The following is a 22,493-nucleotide window of genomic DNA, read 5'->3' as shown; positions in this document are numbered from 1 at the left end:
TTCTTCTTCTTCTTCTTCTTCTTCTTCTTCTTCTTCTTCTTCTTCTTTTAAAACATTTAAAAATGTAAAAACTAGCTTTCAGGCAAGCCACAGGCCAGATCTGATGTGGGCCACAATATGAAGGGTTAGACTATGACTCCAATGTCAGCCTAGGGTTTTAAACAGTTCTCTGCAGAGAAATCACATTGGGCAAAATAAGAAACTCCAAGAATGAGATGAAATGCAAGAAGGTCCTCACAAGAAACACTGGTTTGCAGAGGCATGAAAACAAAACAAAACCAAACAAACAAAAAAAGGAGCTGGGGTTACCCCAGACAGTCTTACTCTGTAGGGGCTATGTCACTCTACTATAGATACACAGTAATACTAGGGAATTTCTCTTCCTACCTGAACACGAGAATCTTGTCCCCAAGCTTCACACTTTCCTCAATCAGGTGGAAAAGCAATACCATTTTGGGAGAGTTCTCTAAGACCCCAGTCTGGTAATTAGTCAAAAGGTCCTTGGCCTGCAATAGAGAAATGAGGCAGCTTAGAGAAGGTCCGTGGCCAGATCACTAGAAATAAAATTCACTCCTTCCAAGGCAGAAGCTCATGGGCAACCTTTATAGTTCCCTGCAGAGACTTGGCAGCACAATGCATTGTACAACCCCCACCCTCTTCCCACATAGGCTTTGCTTTGTACCATCCCTTCTCAGCAGTGGTTTATGGGCATAGAAGTTTCTGCTTGACTCACCCATTCATATGTGACAATGTTGTTGCCTCGCTCCTGGAAAGGGTTGAAGCCAACCCCTTGTAGGAATTTGCTATTGGTTGCTTCTCCCATTGAGGAAGCCAAGGTGCTGTCCTCCCCCTTGCCTTTTATTCCCTGTGATGGGCAGCGAGCACTAGTCCCAGCTGAGCCAAGTTCTTCCACATCTAGGTCCTGCTCATTGGCCAGACTCTCCTTCTGAAGGGCTTCATACAGCACATCCGGGTGATTCCAGATCTGGAGTTCAAGTTAAAGGGGAAATGACACAGGGCAGAGAACAAGCTAAGGGTGTCCCAGAGAGTCAGGAAACATGTACTTGCTGAAACACACACTGGTCCTACAGCATACACTGTCACGCTAAAAATTAAAGTATCTCCAACTCCCTCATAGCCAAAGAGCCTACGCATTCATTTTAACTAACTGTGATCACCATAACACAAGGGGAAGAGTTCATACCAGCAGGCATGCCCATATGCCCATAGGCATAATCAAAAAAGCTGTGTCACAAGCCTTGCATTCTTATTTAAATAAGGGTAAGAATGTCCCTGTTTCACTGTGTGGCTACAGCCAACTACTGTCTGAAACTACAAAACAAGACCAATCTCTTCCTATGGACAAATGTATCTAACTTACAGATGACCAACCAGAAGTCATTTCAGGGACTGTAACCAGCAGGAGTTGAGAATTCCTGGGGTGGGGGCAGAGGTGGGGGGATAGGAAGGGTGTGTTGGCACTATAGCATCCTCACAGACCGTATCTGCTGTAGCTTCCTGGCCCTGGTCTAGGACTGTGGTTACAAAAGAAACATTTTGAAATCCCATCTGCCCCTGACATACTCCTTCAGTTGACTCATTAAAGCAGTGGTCAGTTGGGAATAATACCCAACAGGTTGGCTGACAGCTGTCAAAGAAGCAGGTCCTTCATTAGTCAACAAGAAGCACATACTAAAGATAAGTCAGGGTTCATCAACCTATTCATGAAGTTTAGTGCTAGATACCTGGGCCTTGCTATCCCCAAACTATCTCAAACATTATCAGGATGAAAGAGGTCTCAATCTGATTAAACGCAGAATCAAACACAAGGTACCCCAATAACTTGTCTAAGCTATATATTTCTTGAATCTTGATTATGCTAACAGTCAAAAACTGCCCCACAATGTTTTTCCACTACCCCTTTCTCCCAAGTGAAAAAAAATCAGTGAGAAAGGAAGTGATTTCTCAAGTTTGGTACCACAAGTTGACCAGATGAACTGCACAACTGCAAGGAGCACCATTTATATCACAGGCTGAGTGGCACCCCCAGGAACTGTGCAGCACACAACCAGCATATTTCTCCTTGGGGCCCCCAGTTCTTCAATGCAGCAAACCAAGGGGGACCCCTGTCACTTTATTCTTCCCTTATCAAGGACTCCTAGCAGGAATAACTTCCTTGGGACCATGTGCAACCTTCATTCATATCTCAGTATTCCCTGAGGCCTCAACACACCTTGCAGCACACACAGAAAGCCTTGAGAGGGTTCAGCCCCAGCCAGCCACTGCTACCACAGTCTCGGAAACGGTCCATGAACTGTGTGTACAAATCTCGCTGGATCTTTGAGAGCCGCACCAGGATCACATTTTCTTCCTTGGCAGGTAGATGAATCTTCAGCACAGTGTGGCCTCTCCTACGAAGGCAGAGATCAGAATCATCAAGCCAGTGTGGCCAGGAGGGGTCAGTGCAGGATAACAAAAGAATCCTGCATTTCTGCCACACCTCCTTTTGAGGATCTCAACATTCACAACAGACTTAGAACAATAAGGATTGGTTTAGCGACCATCAGAAGAAACTCATTTTAAGGATAAGAACTAAAGCAAAGAGGATTGGGTGGCAGAGACCGGGAGCTCCAGGTTCATACCCAGATCTAGGGCTGTTTCTCTAAGCTTTCTGCACATATTCCATCTTAACAAGGAAAAACAAGGAAATTGTTTTAGACCGGCCTAACTACATCTACCGAGATGCTGACACTGGTGAGGCCATGCCCCCAGGAACCAGCATTTCTATGCTTTCAGAGTCAGCAGAAGGCTAGCTCTCTTTTGCTTCTCAGCAAGTAAGGTAGGTATCCCTAGAAACTTCAAAGATTAACTTCTGAGAGAAGTACTTCTAGGCCAAACTTTCAGAGGACTGAAACAGTGGCTATCCATCATTTGTGTGCTATTCAGGAAAAGCTACTCAGTAAAAGGAAAGTTTTACTATCACCCACTAGGGAGGGACCCTCCTGCTGTAACAGTCCCCCTTTGGGACAGCTTTGCATGCCTGTTACACCAATGGGTCTCTGATGGTTCAAAACACAGGGCCCTGAGGATGGCTCACCTCTGCACAAAGCCTTCCAGGAGGCTGTGCAAGACGTGGCTCCGGTACCGCATGAGGCGGACATCCTGAGGCGTGCTGTCAATACACTGCCCATTCAGGATGGGGCGTTCAAACATGTTGCTGAACTCCTGCCGGGTGCCGAGGAAGTCTGGGCGCACAAAGTCCACCATGCACCAGTACTCAATGAGGTTGTTCTGCAGGGGGTACCCGGTCAGCACCACTCGGCGGCGAGAGCGAATGTTCTTCAGGGCCTGTGAGGTGCTGGCCTGGCAGTTTTTGATGCGGTGTCCCTCGTCACAAATCACCACATCAGGGCCAGGGCGGCATAAGGCCTTCTCAAACTCTAGGGAGGGAAGAGGATCCGGAGTCAGAGGGTGAGAGGGCCTGCTCTTAGTCAACAATATGAGAAGTAGGGGTGCACCCTGGAGGAGACAGAAGAAATGAAGGAAGCAGGAAAGCAAGAGTCAGCCCCCATTAGTGAAAGGGAGCCAGCCATCCAGGCTCCTGCGCATTTGGTGTGACACGTTAACCTGGACTATTGACTCTTGCAGTAAATATCTCTTTTCCCTCTTTCCTTTCCTTATCTTTTTTCTTTTTCTCCTTTACACTCAAAGTAAAATACCTCGCATTCCTACCTAGGGCTTATATCAACTGGGTGGCGGAGAGTGTGACTTTATAGACTACCAGCCTAGGATTAAAAATGGGTCTGAGTGAGAGGCACTCAGATGGCTCAGTCGGTTAAGGATCCAACTCTGGCTCAGGTCATGATCTCACCGTTTGTGAGTTTGAGCCCTCCATCAGGCTCTGTGCTGACAGCTCAGAGTCCGGAGCCTGCTTCAGATTCTGTGTCTCCCCTTCTCTCTCTGCCCCTCCCCTGCTCGCCTTCTGTCTGTCTCTCTCAAAAATAAACATTTTTATAAAAAAAACCTTTTTTTTTTTTTTTTTAAATGGGTCTAAGTGAGACTGACGGGAATCATCCAGATACTTCAGTCGACTTTCACCATTGCCAGTGTCTCTGCGCCATCTGCAGGCTGGCTGGTGGGGAGCTAGCTAAAGGACAAAATCTTTCTGGAGTTACCTGCCAGTCATTGCTAAATGGCAAGTTCATCCCAGCTCTACCACAGAAGCAAACCTAGCACAAACATAATCTATAGATGGAGAGACCTATAAAATGAAACAGCCTCTGAACCTAAAAAAAACTTTCTTCCCCAAACAGGCAAAGCCCTTAGAAGATGGAGCAGAACTATCACTACGAGAGGAATGACTTTCACTAAAACAAAACAAAACAAAACACAAACCTGGGATAAATTCTCCTTTTATAAAGTCACAATATCATTATTACTCTGCATATCAGTGATTTAAATACTTTGTAAATATTTTCTTAATGCTACCCCAGAACACCTCTAGGATGTGATGAGAGGAAAAGTCACTTTCCTAACTGCTCTGTGAGAGAAACAGGGTCAGATGGGCAGGGGAGTCTCCCTAAGCCAGTCTATGAGTGGCCCACCCAGAATTCCATGACAGGCAAGGAAAGCAGTATCTTCTGAGAGCCAGTGGAGGTCATCCCACCTATCTTAGGGACCTGGATTTCTGGTTCATGACAATACAACTCACATCAATAATCTTCACATCTGACTTGGTGCTACCACAGACACTATTTCTTCCTGAAACACTACCCCTAAGAGTATCCCCAGGATAGGCTACCCACCTCTCCGAAACTCCTGCTGTCGATCTTCCTCATCCAGATCAATGATGACCGGGTGAGAGCGTTTCTTGGTTTTCTTCGATCTACCTGTGGCAAAGGATTTCTTCAGGGTGAGGAGTCTGTACATTTCGTACCCCATCAGTAGTACCCCACCCTCTGATACCCAATCAGCCATCACTTTAGCACGAGCTGCCATTGTCCTGCAAGAGTGAACAGAGAAAAAAATTATTGCTTCCACTGCTCCCCAGAAAGAATTGCTCACAATTAGAGCTGCGTTGATGTACATTCAGAAGTCCTTATTGCCAAGGACTTCAGTGGCAGCACCATAGGGCTTGCTGGCTGCCCCCCTTCCCAGTATCCCAAAGATGCTAACCGCACTGAGGATGGACGGGGAGGTCACCAATGACAGTTAAACATCAGAAAAACGGAAATGCAATGGCACAAGGCAAGCAAAAGTAATGACTCCCTTGGATGTACATGCATGACTACAATTCTACATTTGAGGGAGAATTTCAAATTATTCCCATAACAAACACAAGATAGTAAAAGCAAGGGCAATATTCTGCATTTTACCTTCCCAGGCCCCGATGAGCAAAGAGCTAAAGACAAGCAGTAAAGGAGAAAGGGCAGCAGAGCCCAGATGACACGAAGAGCACAGTCTCTCCACTCCTAAACAACTGAGTCCTGATTCTAATTCATTAACTGCATGTGGACTAACAGTCCTGAAACCCAAGAAAGAAGAGCAGGTGATCAACCACCTAGGGGGCCGCCAACAGTCTCCTCATTTTGATGTATGTGCCAAACATCACAAAAGGCAGCCTCTGGAGAAGAGAAAGTCTATCTTCTCAATTATCCATGCCAACAAGGGGAAAGGGTAGCATGGATGGCTGGCTTGGACCAAGAAATAGCTTTAGAATTTTGGAAATCAAATTCAATGTATAGAATGGAAATATAATTTTATTCAAATCTAAAACAAAAGTTTACCCTTTTCAAAACTTGGAAGTTGTACCAGTAAAGGTCAACTGTAAACAGGGGCTTAAAAGAGACTGCTGATTAGGCTTCTAAGAAAGAGAAATGTAAAAGGTGAAAAGTTAGAAGATGGATAGTTTCATTTCACCATGTTGAATTTTATTACCATTCACATGGGCAAATAGGATGATGTATGCATATTTTTCAGGATATAAAAGCACCTTCAAGCAGAACATAAGACATTTCCCAAGCTACCTAACTCTGACTTTATTGAAAAGCTAGGTAGAGAAAAAATGAGTATCAAGGAATGGGCAGTGGGGGGCAGGGGGGATGACCACATCAAGAAACCAAAAGGAATCTGGGTTAGTGCCCTGATATCCAGATCCTGGAAAGAAGTCTAAAAGGAAAGGGAGAAGAGGAGAGAGTAGGCCACTTACTTGTGCTCATCATTCAAGATGTGAACTTTAAAGAACCGAGGCTGGACTTCTTCAGGCTTGTTGTCAGCTGGAAGGGCTTCAGGTGCTGGAAGCCACATGTTGAACTCTGCCAACCAATTCTGAAGAGTATTAACCTGTCAGAAAGCCAAGTCCAGAAAAAGGATTTTAAGAAACAAGCTCATAGATGAGCTCATCAAGCTGTTTAGTACCCAGAAAGGCATTAACCCAGAGCTCCTCAGAGGGGTGACTGAACTCTTACCGGCACAATGGCAAGGACAGTTTTGGCTGGCGTGTGGCGGAAGAGGACGTCGATGAAGGAGATCACTTGCAAAGTTTTCCCCAGACCCATGCTATGGGCCAGGATACAGCCAAAGCCACTACTGGTCTTAAACCTCTCCAGGGATTCAACCAGATTATCATACAGGAACCGGATCCCACCAATCTGATAAAGGGCAAACAGAGGCAATAGTTAAAGGAGCTGGCAAAGACCAAGATTCGGTTTTATTCACCTTGGAATTAGAATTAAGTAAAGGAGCAGACACTATACCAGACAGTTGGTGTGGATGGCTACAGAAGTCTCCCTGTACCCTGAATGGTCTATTGGCTGATGACAGTCTTCTTAGAGAAAACACAGAAAATCATTCACCTGGTACAATGGCCTATCTGAGGCAAAAATCTGTAGTACCAAATTCTTGACAGGGTCTCTCACTCAGCCCTTAGCCGCTCACCTCAAGATAGCCCATTCCATAAGGGGTTCTTATTGTGAAGAGTTCTTACATTGAGTCAACCTCTGCCTTCATGGAATCTCCACTCACTGGTTTTGGTTCACAGCTCTGGGTCAACAAAATCTACTCTGCTCCCTCCTATCAGAAAGTTCCTCAGACTTCTGACTCTTACATCTCTTCTGGAACCACTTCCAGAGTCAAATCAATTTCCTAACCAAGGCACTGTCCTGCAGACAGCATCTCAATCAGTCTTGCAGATCTCACAGAAGAAAGCTCAAGAGTATTAAGCCAAGAGATATGATACCTTTACATGATATGGCAAACCTGAGACTTGCCCTTCCCATTCATCAGAAATCCTGAAGCATCGACTCCTCCTTTCTGGCTGAAGTGTGTGCTCCTGCTCTGACATTGGCTGCACTCCCAGAGGGGTGGCAAGACCATGGAATCACAGAAATGACTGGGGCTGATGTAAATCCAAAGGCCTATCACCTTGCAGACACCCACCTCACCAAGAAACTACTGGACCTTTTTCAGCATCCATGTAACTACAAGCAGCTTCAGGAGCTAATGAAGCCACCAAAATCCTCAACAGAGCCATCTCTCAGTTCATCATGATGACTGCAGATGCTGAGGCCCTGGAGATCATCCTGCACATTCTGCTGCTATTTGAGGATAAGAATGTGCCTTATGTATTTGTGGGCTCCAAGCAGGCCATGGGGTGGGCCTGTGGGGTGTCCAGGCTTGTCTTCACCTGTTTTATCATCATCAAAGAAAGCTTACAGATGAAGCAGCATATCTAGTCCATTCAGCAGTCCAACTGAAAGGTTCTTAGTCTAAAGAGGCAGCCTCTGCCCCACTCCTGAGTCGTCCCCCTGCGGGGTTGTGTATCATATTGTCTGGATTAGCATGTAGTACTTCCAGCTACCTTCTCTTCCTATATTATACTACTAAATCTGGATTTTGCGTTTTTTGTATTATTTTGTTTTACAGGTTGTTACCCATATATTAATCACCCACCCCAGTCCAATCTCCCATTTTACTCTCTCTGCCATCTTATCCTCCCTTTTGAAAAATGAACTAAATGCTGAGAACAGGCAGAAACAGAGCAGTGACACCATTCAAAGGCAGGGAAGAGCCAGGATAGAGATCTGGTTCTAGCTTTCAGGTGCTAATTTCCCATTGTGTGTAGGACATGATGTATGTAAACACCATTCACTTTGTGTCCCTTGTGCCTGGCATAAAAAATCATTCCATAAGTGTTTGCTCTCTATGGGGATTATGTAGCACTTGGGAAAAAGCATGTATCCTATGAGGTTGTTAGGTGTATGTCCAAGTGTCATGTGCTAATATGCCCCTGCCGTTTGCTTTGGTAATGTGATGCTATTCCCCCTCTCCCCAACTCCTAACCATGCCCCTGAGGGTGGCAGGGCAGCAGCATACCAAAGATGTGTTGCAGAATTCCGGAGCCTGTCTGGGCAAGTTAGACATGGGGCAGTTGACCTAGGTCTTGAAGGAGTTCACAGTGGCAAGAAAAAAGAGGGTCAACTTGTGCTGGAATGAAGAAGTCTGGGCCCAAGGCATGGAGACCTGACTAGAAGCTACAGTAAAGATGTTGGAGTCAAAGAAACATCCTCTCTGGTGAATGGAGATGTCTTCAGTGGATACTTGGTACCAGCTCTGAGAGCTCTTACCCCTGCCACAGTGTGGGTCAGATGTATGTATTCTTCATCACATCAGAAAGACAGTACTAGTGTGCCATTCTTGTGAGCATCCTAATAAAAAAATACATTCATATTCCAATTAAAAAAAAAATCCTGAAGCATCAAGTGCCAGGAGGAAGGATCAGGGCTTTCTAATAACTGCTCGTGGTACCAAACAAGTACTTCACAGGCTCTGATGCTGACAACCACCAGCAGGTAATGTCCTCAGCAAAGAAGCTGAAAGGAAACAAAGAAAAGAATCAAGGTTTGCTGTACCTGATGAGGTTTCACTGCCCGTGCCAACTGTGGGGCCAGGAAGACATTCTCCTCCTCCGGAGGGTGGTTCAGATTGACAAGGACCCGCCCCAGAGCATCACGCTGGTTTAAGACATCATTCACGTGGGTACCACCCTTCTCCTCTTCCTCATCTTCCTCACTGACAGATTCGCTGCTGTCCACAATATGCAGGGTATCTTCCTCTCCAGAGCTCAGTTCAATCACTTCTGAGATAGCCAACAAAACAAAACAAAAACCAAAACCCAGGGAGCAGAGATAATTTACTGCCCATTATCAAAGCTTACAGCATGGGAACAAAGTTAGAACTTGTCATCACTTATAAAATTTTGAGTTTTACTATTTCTCTCTTATGGCTTCAAGTTAAGACAAGGGAAAACCTTACATTTACAAGGAGACTCAGGGATATTTGTCACAGTCAGACCCCAAAATAAATGGGGAAGGACTGATTTCTATTCAGATGTACAGCCAATCAATCAGGGTGAACACTGAGTCAGAAGGAAGCAGAGACACCTCTGGCTCGACCTTACCATCTCGACTGCTTTTTTCATCCTCACTGCCACTGCTGCTGTCCAAACAAATGACTTCCTGGGACAGGACCCGAGGAGGCAGTTGGGGACCATCGCTTGCTCTTAAGACAATTTCCTCTAGGGAAAAAAAGATGGAAGGGAATGCCAAAACCACCTTTAGTGTAAACTTATTTCCCCAAATGATTCATCAGCCCTTTACCTTTGTCACTCTCAAGGGGACTACCCCTGAGGAGAGAAGTTGAGGGTATCTCAAACACTTCAGTTCCCTTTCTAACTTCCCTTGTCTTTACTGGTTCTTATCTCCTGGTTATTAAGTATATATTACTAAAATATATAAATTATGTATAAAATATAAATATAATACATAAGATATGTAATATATAAAAATAAAAATATAATAATAATTATTTTTTAACGAGGTCCAATGTGGGGCTCGAACTCATGACCCTGCTACCAAGAGTCGCATGCTCTACCCACTGAGCTAGCCGAGTCCCCCTGAGGGGTACACGTTTAACCATCTTAACTTTTCATCTTATTTAAAAAAATTTTTTAATGTTTATTTTTCAGAGAGAGAGAGAGAGATTGTGAGCAGGGGAGGGGCAGAGAGAGTGGGAGACGGTGGGGCTTAAACCGAAAAACTATGATATCATGACCTGAGCTAAATCGAGAGTCAGACACTTAACTGACTGAGCCACCCAGGTCTCCCCATTTTAACTTTTTCAGTAAGATATTTCTGATCATCTGCTCCTAAGAAACCGAATGACTCAAAATGATTCCTGAGAGGTCACGATCTTATTTCAGATCTGCCCTTAACCACTATGTGTGCCAAAGGCCTCTTCTCCTTATACTTCAGGCAGGGCCTTTCCCACCAACTCTGCTGCTTACCAGGAAGGAACTCCAGGGGAACAGTAGGAATGGGGGCTGCGTAATCCTTCCTCTGCTGCTCCAGGCGTTTCCTTCTTTCCAACTCTTCCTGTTGTGCTGCTTTGGTAACGGGCTCCAACTGATCCTCCCGGAGCAGCTTTCTAAACATTACAATAAGAGTGAGCACTTGGGTTGGTTCACTGGAAATTTGGACAATGTAATGACAAGCTAAAGAGCTCACTGCTGAGCTCAGAGAGCTGAGGCAAGAGGAGGAGAAGCCATGTCAGTCCCACACACCCATGCAACAGGAGAGGCAAAAAAAAAAAAAAAAAAAAAAAAAAAGGAGTGGGGCGGGGGGTGAACTTCAAGATTCAGGTGATTGTGGGCTAACATTTTTCCATATTATTTAACTTCCTGAGAGATGCTCCTGAAAACTCATCTTTGCACATAACAGATCAAAAGTAAAAGAGTAATACATGATTCATGAAGTTGAAAAGCAGTATTAAAATATAGAGTTGTTATATAGGAGGGTAGAATTATAGATCCTTATTTATCCCACATCCTCATTTCGTAAACTTTGAATAATACTTTCAAGCTATCATTATGTTAACAAAATGAGAGTAGGAGAATAGGATATCATTTATCTCCTTTCGATAGCAAAATGGTTATGTGATGGAAGGACTGTAGGGGATTTAGACAGTGAAGGAAGTTCACATCTGCCATTCTCTTAGCTCAAGGAAGAAGCCTTCTTTGGGCCAGACAGGCCCTTGTCAATTGAAGTTGAGCGCTAAGAAAATGAGAACCCAACTTCTTTTCCTTTATCTTCCCCTGTTTTGAAATGTAAGGGAAAAATAAAGGAAAAAAACAGTCCAACCAGAGCACCCTATCATCCCTGGGCTGTCTCCCAGGACCTCCAGAGAGTGGAATACTCCCCAGTACAGCTTGAGCACCATCCGTGTCTGCCCCACAACCTCAGACAGCCTGGGGTGGTCCTGAGCTGCATCTCCACTATTAATTGGGGCACACAGCTTATACTTTCCTTTTTTGGAAAGGGGACCCTCCTGCTCAAACCAGTCCTGCTACTGACAGCCTTCAAATGAAGGCAATATCTCTCTCTATTCCTTCCCTTCTCCTCTTACCCTCAGCACAGCTCACCGTATATTTCTCCTCATGTGGGAGGGCTTCTGAGCTCTCTTCTTTTTGGGGTCCTCGGAGGTGAGGCTCTTGCCTTGGTGGCGCCTAAGCTGCTCTGAAGGCTCAGACTGAGATGAGGTAGTTGAAGTGCACCGCGGTGGCCGCTGCCCATCTTCCTCCAGTTGGGCACACTCAGTGCCACACATGTCTTCCAGGGATGGGTCTGAAAAGACAAAGGGAGAGAGGTGCCAGGGACTGACAATTACTGGGAGAAAAACAGGTTTTGATGCCAGGCACACCTAGGTTCAAACCTCAACTCAGCATCTTATTAGTTGGTGATCTAAGGCAAGTGACTTACATCTCTCTGAATCTCAATGGATTTATCTATAAAATGGGAATAGTGATGCCTACATTTCAGAGCTGTTGTGAGGACTAAATAGTGTGTGTGTCTAGAACCAAGCCTGCTCTAGAGTAGGCTCACAACAAATGATAGCCCTCACACTTGCTATAATTTACCACTATGATCAGAGTAAGAAAGTTTCATGGCCACAGAATGCTCTGAAAGTGACAGTAGGTTCCGAAAACAGCTCACACTCACCTGTGTGACACTAAGCAAGTCTCATCTGCCAACAAGAGGAATATTCCTCCTTTCACTGTCTTAAAGTGTTCACTCATTTAATTCATTGACCATTCAATGAGGACCTACAACATGGAAAACACTGTCCAAGATGCTTCAAGGGATATTTATAAGACTCCTTCCTTTCAAGGAGTTTGTTTTCTAGACATAATAAGGCAAGGTATGCTAAATACCACACGAAGGACAGGCTAACTGACCTAGAGAACTTAAAATTTTAAGACGTCATTTTTCTAACCAGAGGTAATTAGCTAAACCAAGAATAATTGCCTTAGGGTCACAGGAATATGAAAGACACTACTTTGTGGTATTATCGCACAAGAAATATGGAAGGTAAAATGTGAGTGAAGCCTTGAAAGGTGAGCAGAATATCTAAAGGTATTGCCCTGAGGAGGCGGAAAGGGGATGAAATTCCTGGCAGAGGGAATGTCATTTGTGGCATCAAACACCCGCAAGGACTGGGGTGGGGTAGGAGGGTCCGTATGCACACCCCTCTTCCTCAATCTGCTGAGCGGCATTCTGATTACTGGATGGGCAGGCTTTGACAGTCATACAGACCATAAGCCTGTCCCCAAATCCACCAGAGCCTCCCAGATACAAGCACTACACAACCAAAAGGTCTTTCCCAAAGGTAAGAGCAATTTAAAACTAGAACATAAATGCTGTAACTGAGGTGCACTAGTCAATGCCACTTGGCTTTCAGGCAGGAAGGACTCAGGAAGTTTGGGGGTTTGGTGGGATGATTTTTGTTTGCTTTTAACTGAACTTTAAATTTTATTTGGATTTCACCAGTTGTTCACTAATGTCCTTTTTCTATTATAGGATCCCATCCAGAATATCATATTGCATTAGCTGTCATGTCTCAGTCTCTCTCAACTGTGGCAGTTTCTCAGTGTATTCTTGTCTTTCATGACCTCAACAATTTTTTAAAAAGTACTGGCCAGGTGTTTTGTGGACTGTCCCCTAATCTGAGCATCTGATGTATTTTCATGATTAGACTGAAGTTATGGTTGGGGTGGGGGGAGTGGAGAATATCATAGAGATAAAGTGCCCTTCTCATCACATCTTATCAGGGTACATGATATTAACATGACTTATTACTGGTGACATTAGCCTTGATCACTTGTTTAAAGTGGTATCTGCCAGATTTCTCCACTGTAAAATTAATATTTTTACCTTTCCATATTTTATTCATTAGAAGCAAATCACAGGGCGCCTGGGTGGCTCAGTTGGTTAAGCATCCGATTTTGGCTTAGGTCATGATCTCATGGTTTGTGAGTTCGAGCCCTGTGTTGGGCTCTGTGTTAACAGCTCAGAGCCTGGAGCCTGCTTTGAATTCTGTGTCTCCCTCTCTCTCTGTCCCCTCCCCCTACTTGCACCTTTTCTCTCTCAAAAATAAACAAACATGAAAAAAAAGAAAAATAATAAAAGAAGCAAATCACTAAGCCCAGCTCACATTCAATAGGAAATGAATTAAGCTCAATTTCCTGGAAAGAGGGGCATCAAAGAATTTCTGGACATATGTTAAAACTATATGTAAATAAATATTTAGAGTGGTAGGGGACTCTGAGGCCTTGAGGATGCAAATATTCTGTTTCTTAAAATTTACCCACTAATTTTAACATTCATCAGTGGATCTTACCTGGAGTAATTATTATTATGATGTTCTAATGGTGGTTTTCTCTTTCTCTCTGGGCTACTCCCTAGGTGGTACCAGTTGAATCAGGGCTCTGCCACTTGGTAGTTCTATGTTCATGGGTTCAACTTCTCTCAGCCATGGTTCCCACATTTATAAAATGGGGATGTCACCAGCTCTCTCAGGGAAAATACTCTTCTTTAAACCCAGGTCTGCCAAACTCCATGGAACTCCATACTCCCAATCACATTGAACAGTCTAGCAGCAAACAAAGCTATGGGGCTTATTCAGCCATTCTGGGTAGCAGTGTTTATTTGTTTGGAAAACTCAAACTTTATATATCCTAATCAAAAATCAAAAATAAGAAAGCAAAAGGAGAAGCAGAAATGATACAAACTGCATTTTTTTCTCACAAAATGAGTGTTTTTTACAAATACACATGCACACACACACACCTGCCGCATGAGACCGTACACATCTTCATTCCAAATCTCTCCACATGAGACTGCCACAAACCAGGCACTGCTGATTCTCCTGCCCCCTCTGTCTTTTAGTTTAGCCTAACACACATATGAACATTTGAGTACCAGGCCCTGTGCCAAGGCACAATGGAATGGTCCACATGGGGAAACACATGTGGTGAGTGCCTAATAGCAACAACACTTTGGGAAAAGACACCCAATCCAGTCATGGAGGGTGGAGTACTTCCTTAGGAAAGGTGAAACCTGGGTTTAACCTAATACAATAAGTAGGTAACAGACAGTAAAAGAAAAGGAAGAACATTCTAGGCAGATATAGGAGCATAAGCAAAAGGAAGAGACTTTAAAATTATCCTTTTTTAAGTTTATTTATTTTTATTTTCAGAGAGAGAGACAACAAGTGGGGAAGGGGCATAGAGTAGGAGAGAGAGAATCCCAAGCAGGCTCCACACTGTCAGTGCAGAGCCAATGTGGGGCTCAAACTCACACACTGTGAGATCATGACCTGAACTTATACTCAACTGACTGAACCACCCAGGAGCCCCAGGAATAGAGACTTAAAATAAGGTGGAATAGTTGGAAAAATACATGTAGTTCAATACTGGCTAAAATGAATTAAGCAAAACAGCAGCAGGAGGGGCCTTCCAACCCAATAACCATTTCCCTGTCTCTCCCCAGGAGCTCTTTGCCCAAGGCAGACTAAGATGTAGACCCAGATCCTTCCTGGATGCTGGCACAGAAGTCAGTCCCTGTCCCAGGGAGGACTACCTCCAAGGCATTGTCTTCCTAGCATTCTACATTCTCCTGCCAGTTGTTTGGCTGAGGAGGGGAAGTTGATGTGGCCACTGTAAAAGTTGGGGATAGAAATGGGTAGTGGATGTGGACATGTGTGCACACATGCACACACAGTCCCATGTGAATACCCAGAGTGATTCACTCCCCTGCAGCAGCAGTGGAAGCATCTTCTTTGGCCCTCACACTGAGAGACCATGAGGGTTTAAAGCAGATAACCTTTGCTTTTTGAAGACAAAGGAGAAATGGCCAAGGGAGGCACCAGACAAGGAATGTTCATGATGGGGCAATGCAATACCATTAACATGAGCAAGAGGTTAAAACATCACAGTTCTCTGTTACCACAGGATCCACAGCAGGCCTTTTACAAAAGGTCTCCCAAAGACAGAGTCCAGGGTGGCAAGAAGCATTGGGAATGCAACATGAGCCCTGGCTTATGGACATCTTCCACCTACTGAGAAAGTAAGGTGCTACTGCTTTGTCTCCACCCAGACATGAGAACTAAAAGAGAAGCTCTGAAGGAGATGCAAGTCCGACTGGCTGCCCTCCCAAATCCACTACCCTCCCCTCAAACAGTCCTCTCCTATTTCCACCTGAAGCACTACAAGAGGAAAGCTCAGCAATTCTGTTTTCTTTAAGAACTATCATTCCTTCAGCCCCCCCCCCCCCAAAGAGCTAATACTCCCTTGGCATTGTCACATAATATTACTGTCACCTTCTTCCTAACTCACAGCCCTGAATTCTTCCCTACTAAAAGGGAAGCCATAATATTCCTCCTCCCAAAGGAACAGATGGCTGGACAGCAGAGTCCCTAAGAGGGGATAACTATTGCTAAATAGCTACTTCCACCAACACTGAAGCTTGCCCTACATAGTTACACTTGAGGCTGGGTTGGTACACTTCAACTTAGTGCTTTGGTTCTCTGACCTGGTTCTGATAATGAAATTTGATGTTCTCCTGGCTTTAAGCCCTTTAGTTTCTATTTCACAAGCAAATTTATTGAGTAACCACTTGGAGGAACATTTGAAGCAAGGTTAGAGAGTAGGCAGACAGGACAGAGTCAAAGTATACAGGGCAGGCCTTGAATGTCAAGCCAAAGGGTCTGAACTTGATCTATCCAGGAGTGGGAATTTGTTGCCAACTGTTATATTTCTTTCTTCTGGTTTCTGCCTTGCAGAGTGGGCTGTTTCTGGAAGGAGGAACAGAATCTGATAACCTTTCAGTATCACAGACAAATTCACAATCAAACATTCCAACTTGTGAGGCCTAGCTATGAATTCCTATCTGACCCAGGATCGAACGTGGCTAAGTACAGCAGCAATTTTAAAATGATCACAGTAGGTATTTCTGGGTGGCTATGTCAGTTGAGCATTCGACTCTTGATTTCGGCTCGCGTCATAATCTCACAGTTCGTGAGATCAAGTCCTGCATCGGGCTGTGCACTGACAGCGCAGTCTGCTTGGGATTCAGTCTCTCCCTCTCTCAGCCCCTCCCCTGCTCACACTCTCTCTCTTTCTCAAAATAAATAAGCATTTAAAAAATATAAAAATGATTATAGTATATACAATTCTCATGCACACTTAATTCAGACACAGGTTTCCCCTGTATTCTTAGAGGATACAGGTCTAAACCAGCTCCTTATCAGTAATCTTCAGCTTCTGGGTTCAACAACTACTGTCTGTTTGTTAAAGAGCTTTAATTTACAGATGTATTAATACTTAAAAAGTCTGCTGTCATGTAAGTCAATGTTTTATAAGTGTTTCACTGCTGCTTCATGATGCTTATTATGAAGTTTCTGGTTTTTATGTAGTATCACAATATATACCACATCTTAAACTGTTCTTAATAATAAACTACTATTTCAAAATTTCTATAATTAATTTTCCTCTAAGTTAGAATGTAACTTTTCACTGCATGCTCTTTTGTATCTTCTGAATATTGGACCTTGTAAATTTACAACCTAATCAAAATAATTAACTTTCAAAAAATAGCCCTCCCTAAAATTCTGGGATATACTCCACCAAAAGTCATTGAGGAAAACGAGAAATGGTTCAACAAGGAGGTAAAGAGACATGTGGTTTAAAAGTCATTGACTATTACGACCCAAATTCAGAATCACAAAATCAGGTCTGGTCACATATACCCCTGAACTTTCTCCTTCACGTGAGCCAGCTGTGAGCAGCAATCACCAGAGTTATATAAATACCAATGAACAGTTACATAAGCTTCTCAGGAATGAGTTATGAACACCACCATGACAAATATGACTAGGCAAATGAGGAGCTTTGAAAGAAAAATCTCTTTTTCACTCATTGGGGGTATAAGGTACAAACACTTCCAGGGCCCTTTCTCCAGATGTTCCATCTCTTCTTCTCAATCCCATCTGTATAAACAAAGATCAGTGAATTCTAAGCCTTACCATATTCCTCTTGATGTAATGCGATAGGATGTATACACTGCAACTGTTACATATATGTGTCAAAACATTACTTGAATCTCAACACACCTTGAGATCTCACTCCCAGTTTGCAAAACCACAGGGAAAAAGAACTATGTTGGCAGAGTGGAGTGGCCACTGGAGAGGCCTGACACTGTCCTGAGGAGAACCAGCAGTGTGATGGAGCGGGCCAGGGACCGCTAACACCTGAGAAAGATTACAGGACAGCACGTACCAGAGTGGAAGTCCAAGTCAAATGCAGAAGGACAGCCTCACTGAGCAACCAAGATTGTCATCTGTACCCGAAGTGATTTCAGCAGCAGCCAGTACCTGTGGTGGATTTCCAGGCGAACTGAGGCATTCTTAGATGAGACACCAAGAGGTGGTTAAAGCAGTATTACAACATCCAGGTAGCTGATTTCCAAGCAAAAAACCAGCTGACAATGTATTGATGTATTTGAATCAGCTGACAATGTAATAAGGATAACATCCATGATTTTTAGAAAACAAAAGAACTATGTTAAATTTGTTAAGCAAGACCACAAGGATGCAATCAGCAAAATCTAGAAATGCATAAAACTACAGTGACAAGTGAATCCTTTTCTTCTGAAAATAAGATGCAAGGAAAAAAAGAAAATGAAAAAGAAGTAGGGAAAGCTCAGATTAAAGAAATTTAAAAGACAAATGAACTAAATGTAGAAATGTGGAATTAACAGTAAAAATAATTTTTAAAAGATAATCAGAGATTATCTGGATATTTTATGATACAAGGAATTGTTTATTTAAAATATTTAGGTTTGATAATGGTATTGTGTTTCTGTTTCTAGGACTTTATATGTTAGAAGACAAAGTAAATATACTTTGAAGTTTACAGATAAAATGTCACAACATTAAGGATCTACTTCCAGGGGCAGCTGGGAGGCTCAGTCAGTTAAGCTTCCAACTTCAGCTCAGGTCACAGTTCATGGGTTTGAGCCCTGCGTCAGGCTCTGTGCTGACAGCTCAGAGCTTGGAGCCTGCTTCAGATTCTGTGTCTCCCTCTCTCTCTGTCCCTCACCCACTCTCTGTCTCTCTCCCTCTCAAAAATAATAAAATAAAGGGGCGCCTGGGTGGCGCAGTCGGTTAGGCGTCCGACTTCAGCCAGGTCACGATCTTGCGGTCCGTGAGTTCGAGCCCCGCGTCGGGCTCTGGGCTGATGGCTCGGAGCCTGGAGCCTGTTTCTGATCCCGTGTCTCCCTCTCTCTCTGCCCCTCCCCCGTTCATGCTCTGTCTCTCTCTGTCCCCAAAAAAAAAAAAAAAAAATAATAATAATAATAAAATAAAAACATTAAAAAAAAAGTTGCTGGTAAGGTCTTAAAAAAAAAAAAAAAGATCTACTTGGAAGTAATCCAAGGTTGGGGGGAACAGATGAAACAACACTAACCTTGTATTCACAACTATGGCAGAAAATACTGGGAATACAGGGTTCATTTTACTATTGTCTCTCTTTTTTTATTTCGTTTGAGATTTTCCAAAATAAAAACTTCACAACTGTTTTAGAAGTCTTAATGGAAGATAAAATGTAACAAGCACTAATCTCTAAACTATTTAGATCTCAATTTTTCCATGTTTGTTAATATACATTTGCATATTCCACACTGATAACCAATGAATACACATCATTTTATGTTCTCCTTCGGTCACTTGTTACATACATATAAATATTTCTTTGACACACTCCACATGCTTGTCATTTTAATGGCAGGCTATCAGTATATCACAGAAGGTTTTTCATTCAGGCTGTTTCTTAGTTTTTATTTGCATTTGTAGTGGCAAAGACTTTAAATATTTAGATATTGGCAAACATTGCCTATAAAAAGTCTTGATAGTATATACTTTAGGTTGTGTGGGTCATACAGTCTCTGTTGTAATGAGCCAGCATTACCAGAGTAGCTCAAAAGCAGCCATACATAAACATAGAAGTGAACAAGTGTAGCTATGTTCCAGTAAAATTTTGCTTACAAAAATAGGCAAAAACAATTTTGAAAAAGAACAAAGGAGAATACACACTTCCTGATTTCAAAACTTAATATAAAGCTACAGTAATCAAAACAGTGGGGAACTGGCATAAAGACAGATATAGAAACCAATGAAATAAGATGAACAGCCCAGAAATAAGCCCTCACGTACATGATCAAAGCATTTACAACAAGAGTGCCAATACCATTCATAGGAAAAGGACAGTCTTCAGCGAGTGGTGTGGGGAAAACCAAATATCCACATGCTGAAGAATGAAACTAGATCCTTAACTTATACCATATACAAAAATGAACTCAAAATAGATCAAAGACCTAAATGTAAAACCTTAAACTATAAAACTTAGAAGGAAACATAGGGAAAAAACTTCATGACACTGGGTTTGGCAATGATTTCTTGGATATGAAACCAAAAGCACAGGCAATAAAAGAAAAAAAAAATACAAACAGGACTTCATGAAAACTTAAAAATTTTTGTGCATGAAAAGACACTATCAACAGAATGAAAAGACAACCCATGGAATGAGAGTAAATATTTGCAAACCATGTATCTGATCTGGGATTAATATCCAGAATATATAAAGAACTCCTAAAACGTAACAACAAAAAACTGATACAAAAATGGCAAAAGATAGATATTTCTCCAAAGAAGACACACAAATGGCCAATTAATAAAAGATGCTTAAAATCACTAATCATTAGGGAAATGTAAATCGACACTACCATAACTTATCACTGTACACCCATTTAGGGTGGCTACTATCAAAACAAAATAAATAAAAGTATTAGCAAGGATGTGGAGAACCTTGTGCACTATTGGCAAGAATGCACAATGATGGCACAAAAAAAGACACTCAGATCAACGGAACAGAACAGAGAACCCAGAAATGGACCCACAAATGTATGGCCAACTAATCTTTGACAAAGCAGGAAAGAATATCCAGTGGAATAAAGACAGTCTCTTCAGCAAGTGGTGCTGGGAAAACTGGACAGTGACATGCAGACAAATGAACCTGGACAACTTTCTTACACCATACACAAAAATAAACTCAAAATGGATGAAAGACCTAAAAGTAAGACAGGAAGCCATCAAAATCCATGATGATCCAGGAAAAAGCAGGCAAAAACCTCTTTGATCTTGGCCGCAGCAACTTCTTACTCAACACATCTCTGGAGGCAAGGGAAACAAAAGCAAAAATGAACTACTGGGACCTCATCAAAAGAAAAAGCTTCTGCACAGTGAAGGAAACAATCAGCAAAACTAAAAGGCACCCGACGGAATGGGAAAAGATATTTGCAAAGGACATATCAGATAAAGGGTTAGTATCCAAAATCTATAAAGAACTTATCCAACTCAACACCCAAATAACAAATAATCCAGTGAAGAAACAGGCAAAAGACATGAATAGACACTTCTCCAAAGAAGACATCCAGATGGCCGACTGACACATGAAAAAATGCTCAACATCACTCATCTTCAGGAAAATACAACTCAAAACCACAATGAGATACCACCTTACCCCTGTCAGAATGGCTAACATTAACAACTCAGGCAATGACAGCTGTTGGTGAGGATGTGGAAAAAGAGGATCTCTTTTGCATTGCTGGTAGGAATGCAAGTTGGTGCAGCCACTCTGGAAAACAGTATGGAGATTCCTCAAAAAATTAAAAATAGAACTACCCTACGACCCAGCAATTGCACTACTAGGTATTTATCCAAGGGATACAAGTATGCTGTTTCAAAGGGGCACATGCTCCTCAATGTTTACAGCAGCATTATCAACAATAGCCAAAGTATGGAAAGAGCCCAAATGTCCATTGATGGATGAATGGATAAAGAAGATGTGGTACACACACACACACACACACACACACACACACACACACACAATGGAGTATTACTCGGCAATTAAAAAGAATGAAATCTTGCCATTTGCAACAATGTGGATGGAACTGGAGGGTATTATGCTAAGTGAAATTAGTCAGAGAAAGACAAGTATCATATGACTTCACTCATATGAGGACTTTAAGACACAGAACAGATGAACATAAGGGAAGGGAAACAAAAATAATATAAAACAGGGAGGGGGACAAAACATAAGAGACTCTTAAACATGGAGAACTAACAGAGGGTTACTGGAGGGGTTGTGGGAGGGGGGATGGGCTAAATGGGTAGGGGGCATTAGGGAATCTACTCCTGAAATTATTGTTGCACTATATGCTAATTTGGATGTAAATTTAAAAAATAAAATTAAAAAAAGAATAAATAAAATTGAATTAATTATTATTCTCCCCCCCCCCCCAAAAAAAAAGAATGCACAATGACACAGCTGCTGTGGAAAACAGTAGGGCAATCCCTCAATAAGTTAGAACACTGGAGTGCCATGTGATCCAGCCATTCCACTTCTGGACATATACTCAAAAGAGCTGAAAGCAGAGTCTTGACATACAGTCTTGCTCACAGGATCATTATTCATAATAGCTAAAACAAGGAAACAACCTAGGTATCCACTGATGGATAAAAGGGTAAGTAAAATGTGATATATACATACAATAGAATATTATTCAGCCTTAGAAAGAAATTCTGACACATGCCACAACGTGACTCTTTTTGTTTCTTTTATTATTTATTTTTAAATTTACACCAAGTTAGTTAGCATCTAGTGCAATAATGATTTCAGAAGTAGATTCTAGTGATTCATCCCCTATGTATAACACCCAGTGCTTCATTAAGAAAAACAAGTGTCTTTCTTAATGCCCCTTACCCATTTAGCCCATCCCCCCACCCACAACCCCTCCAGCAACCCTGTTCGTTCTCTGTATTTAAGAGTCTCTTATGTTTTGTCCCCTTCCCTGTTTTTATATTATTTTTGCTTCCCTTCCCTTATGTTCATCTCTTTTGTATCTTAAATTCCACATATGAGTGAAGTCATATGATATTTGTCTTTCTCTGACTTATTTTGCTTGGCATAATACACTCTAGTTCCATCCACATAGTTGCAAATGGCAAGATCTCATTTTTTTTTTTTTTTGATTGTCGAGTAA

The 22,493-nt window shown here is 42.5% G+C and overlaps 1 protein-coding gene and 2 pseudogenes across 3 annotated transcripts in view; 2 read left to right on the top strand and 1 right to left on the bottom strand.

Moving 5' to 3' along the window:
* RAD54L2 (RAD54 like 2) overlaps window positions 1–22,493 on the bottom strand; it is a 112,294-nt gene that overhangs the window by 17,115 nt on the left and 72,686 nt on the right. For all 3 annotated transcript variants that reach the window (XM_040445509.1, XM_040445510.1, XM_040445511.1), the window contains 11 exons: window positions 11,477–11,678; window positions 10,343–10,482; window positions 9,458–9,574; window positions 8,910–9,136; window positions 6,468–6,650; window positions 6,209–6,342; window positions 4,806–5,002; window positions 3,098–3,440; window positions 2,234–2,411; window positions 734–985; window positions 388–506 (listed from right to left, as the gene is read on the bottom strand). In XM_040445509.1, the coding sequence (XP_040301443.1) occupies window positions 388–506; window positions 734–985; window positions 2,234–2,411; window positions 3,098–3,440; window positions 4,806–5,002; window positions 6,209–6,342; window positions 6,468–6,650; window positions 8,910–9,136; window positions 9,458–9,574; window positions 10,343–10,482; window positions 11,477–11,678 (2,092 nt within the window). The remainder of the gene's footprint in view (window positions 1–387; window positions 507–733; window positions 986–2,233; window positions 2,412–3,097; window positions 3,441–4,805; window positions 5,003–6,208; window positions 6,343–6,467; window positions 6,651–8,909; window positions 9,137–9,457; window positions 9,575–10,342; window positions 10,483–11,476; window positions 11,679–22,493) is intronic.
* LOC121011271 (NHP2-like protein 1) lies at window positions 7,387–7,796 on the top strand (annotated as a pseudogene).
* On the top strand, window positions 17,614–18,032 carry LOC121011262 (SNRPN upstream reading frame protein-like; annotated as a pseudogene).

The sequence above is a fragment of the Herpailurus yagouaroundi genome, unplaced genomic scaffold (assembly GCF_014898765.1).
Source record: "Herpailurus yagouaroundi ecotype Mexico unplaced genomic scaffold, PumYag 193, whole genome shotgun sequence".
Lineage (NCBI taxonomy): Eukaryota > Metazoa > Chordata > Mammalia > Carnivora > Felidae > Herpailurus > Herpailurus yagouaroundi.
The sequence above is the reverse complement of the archived record's forward strand: the minus strand, read 5'-3'. Positions and strand labels throughout refer to the sequence as shown.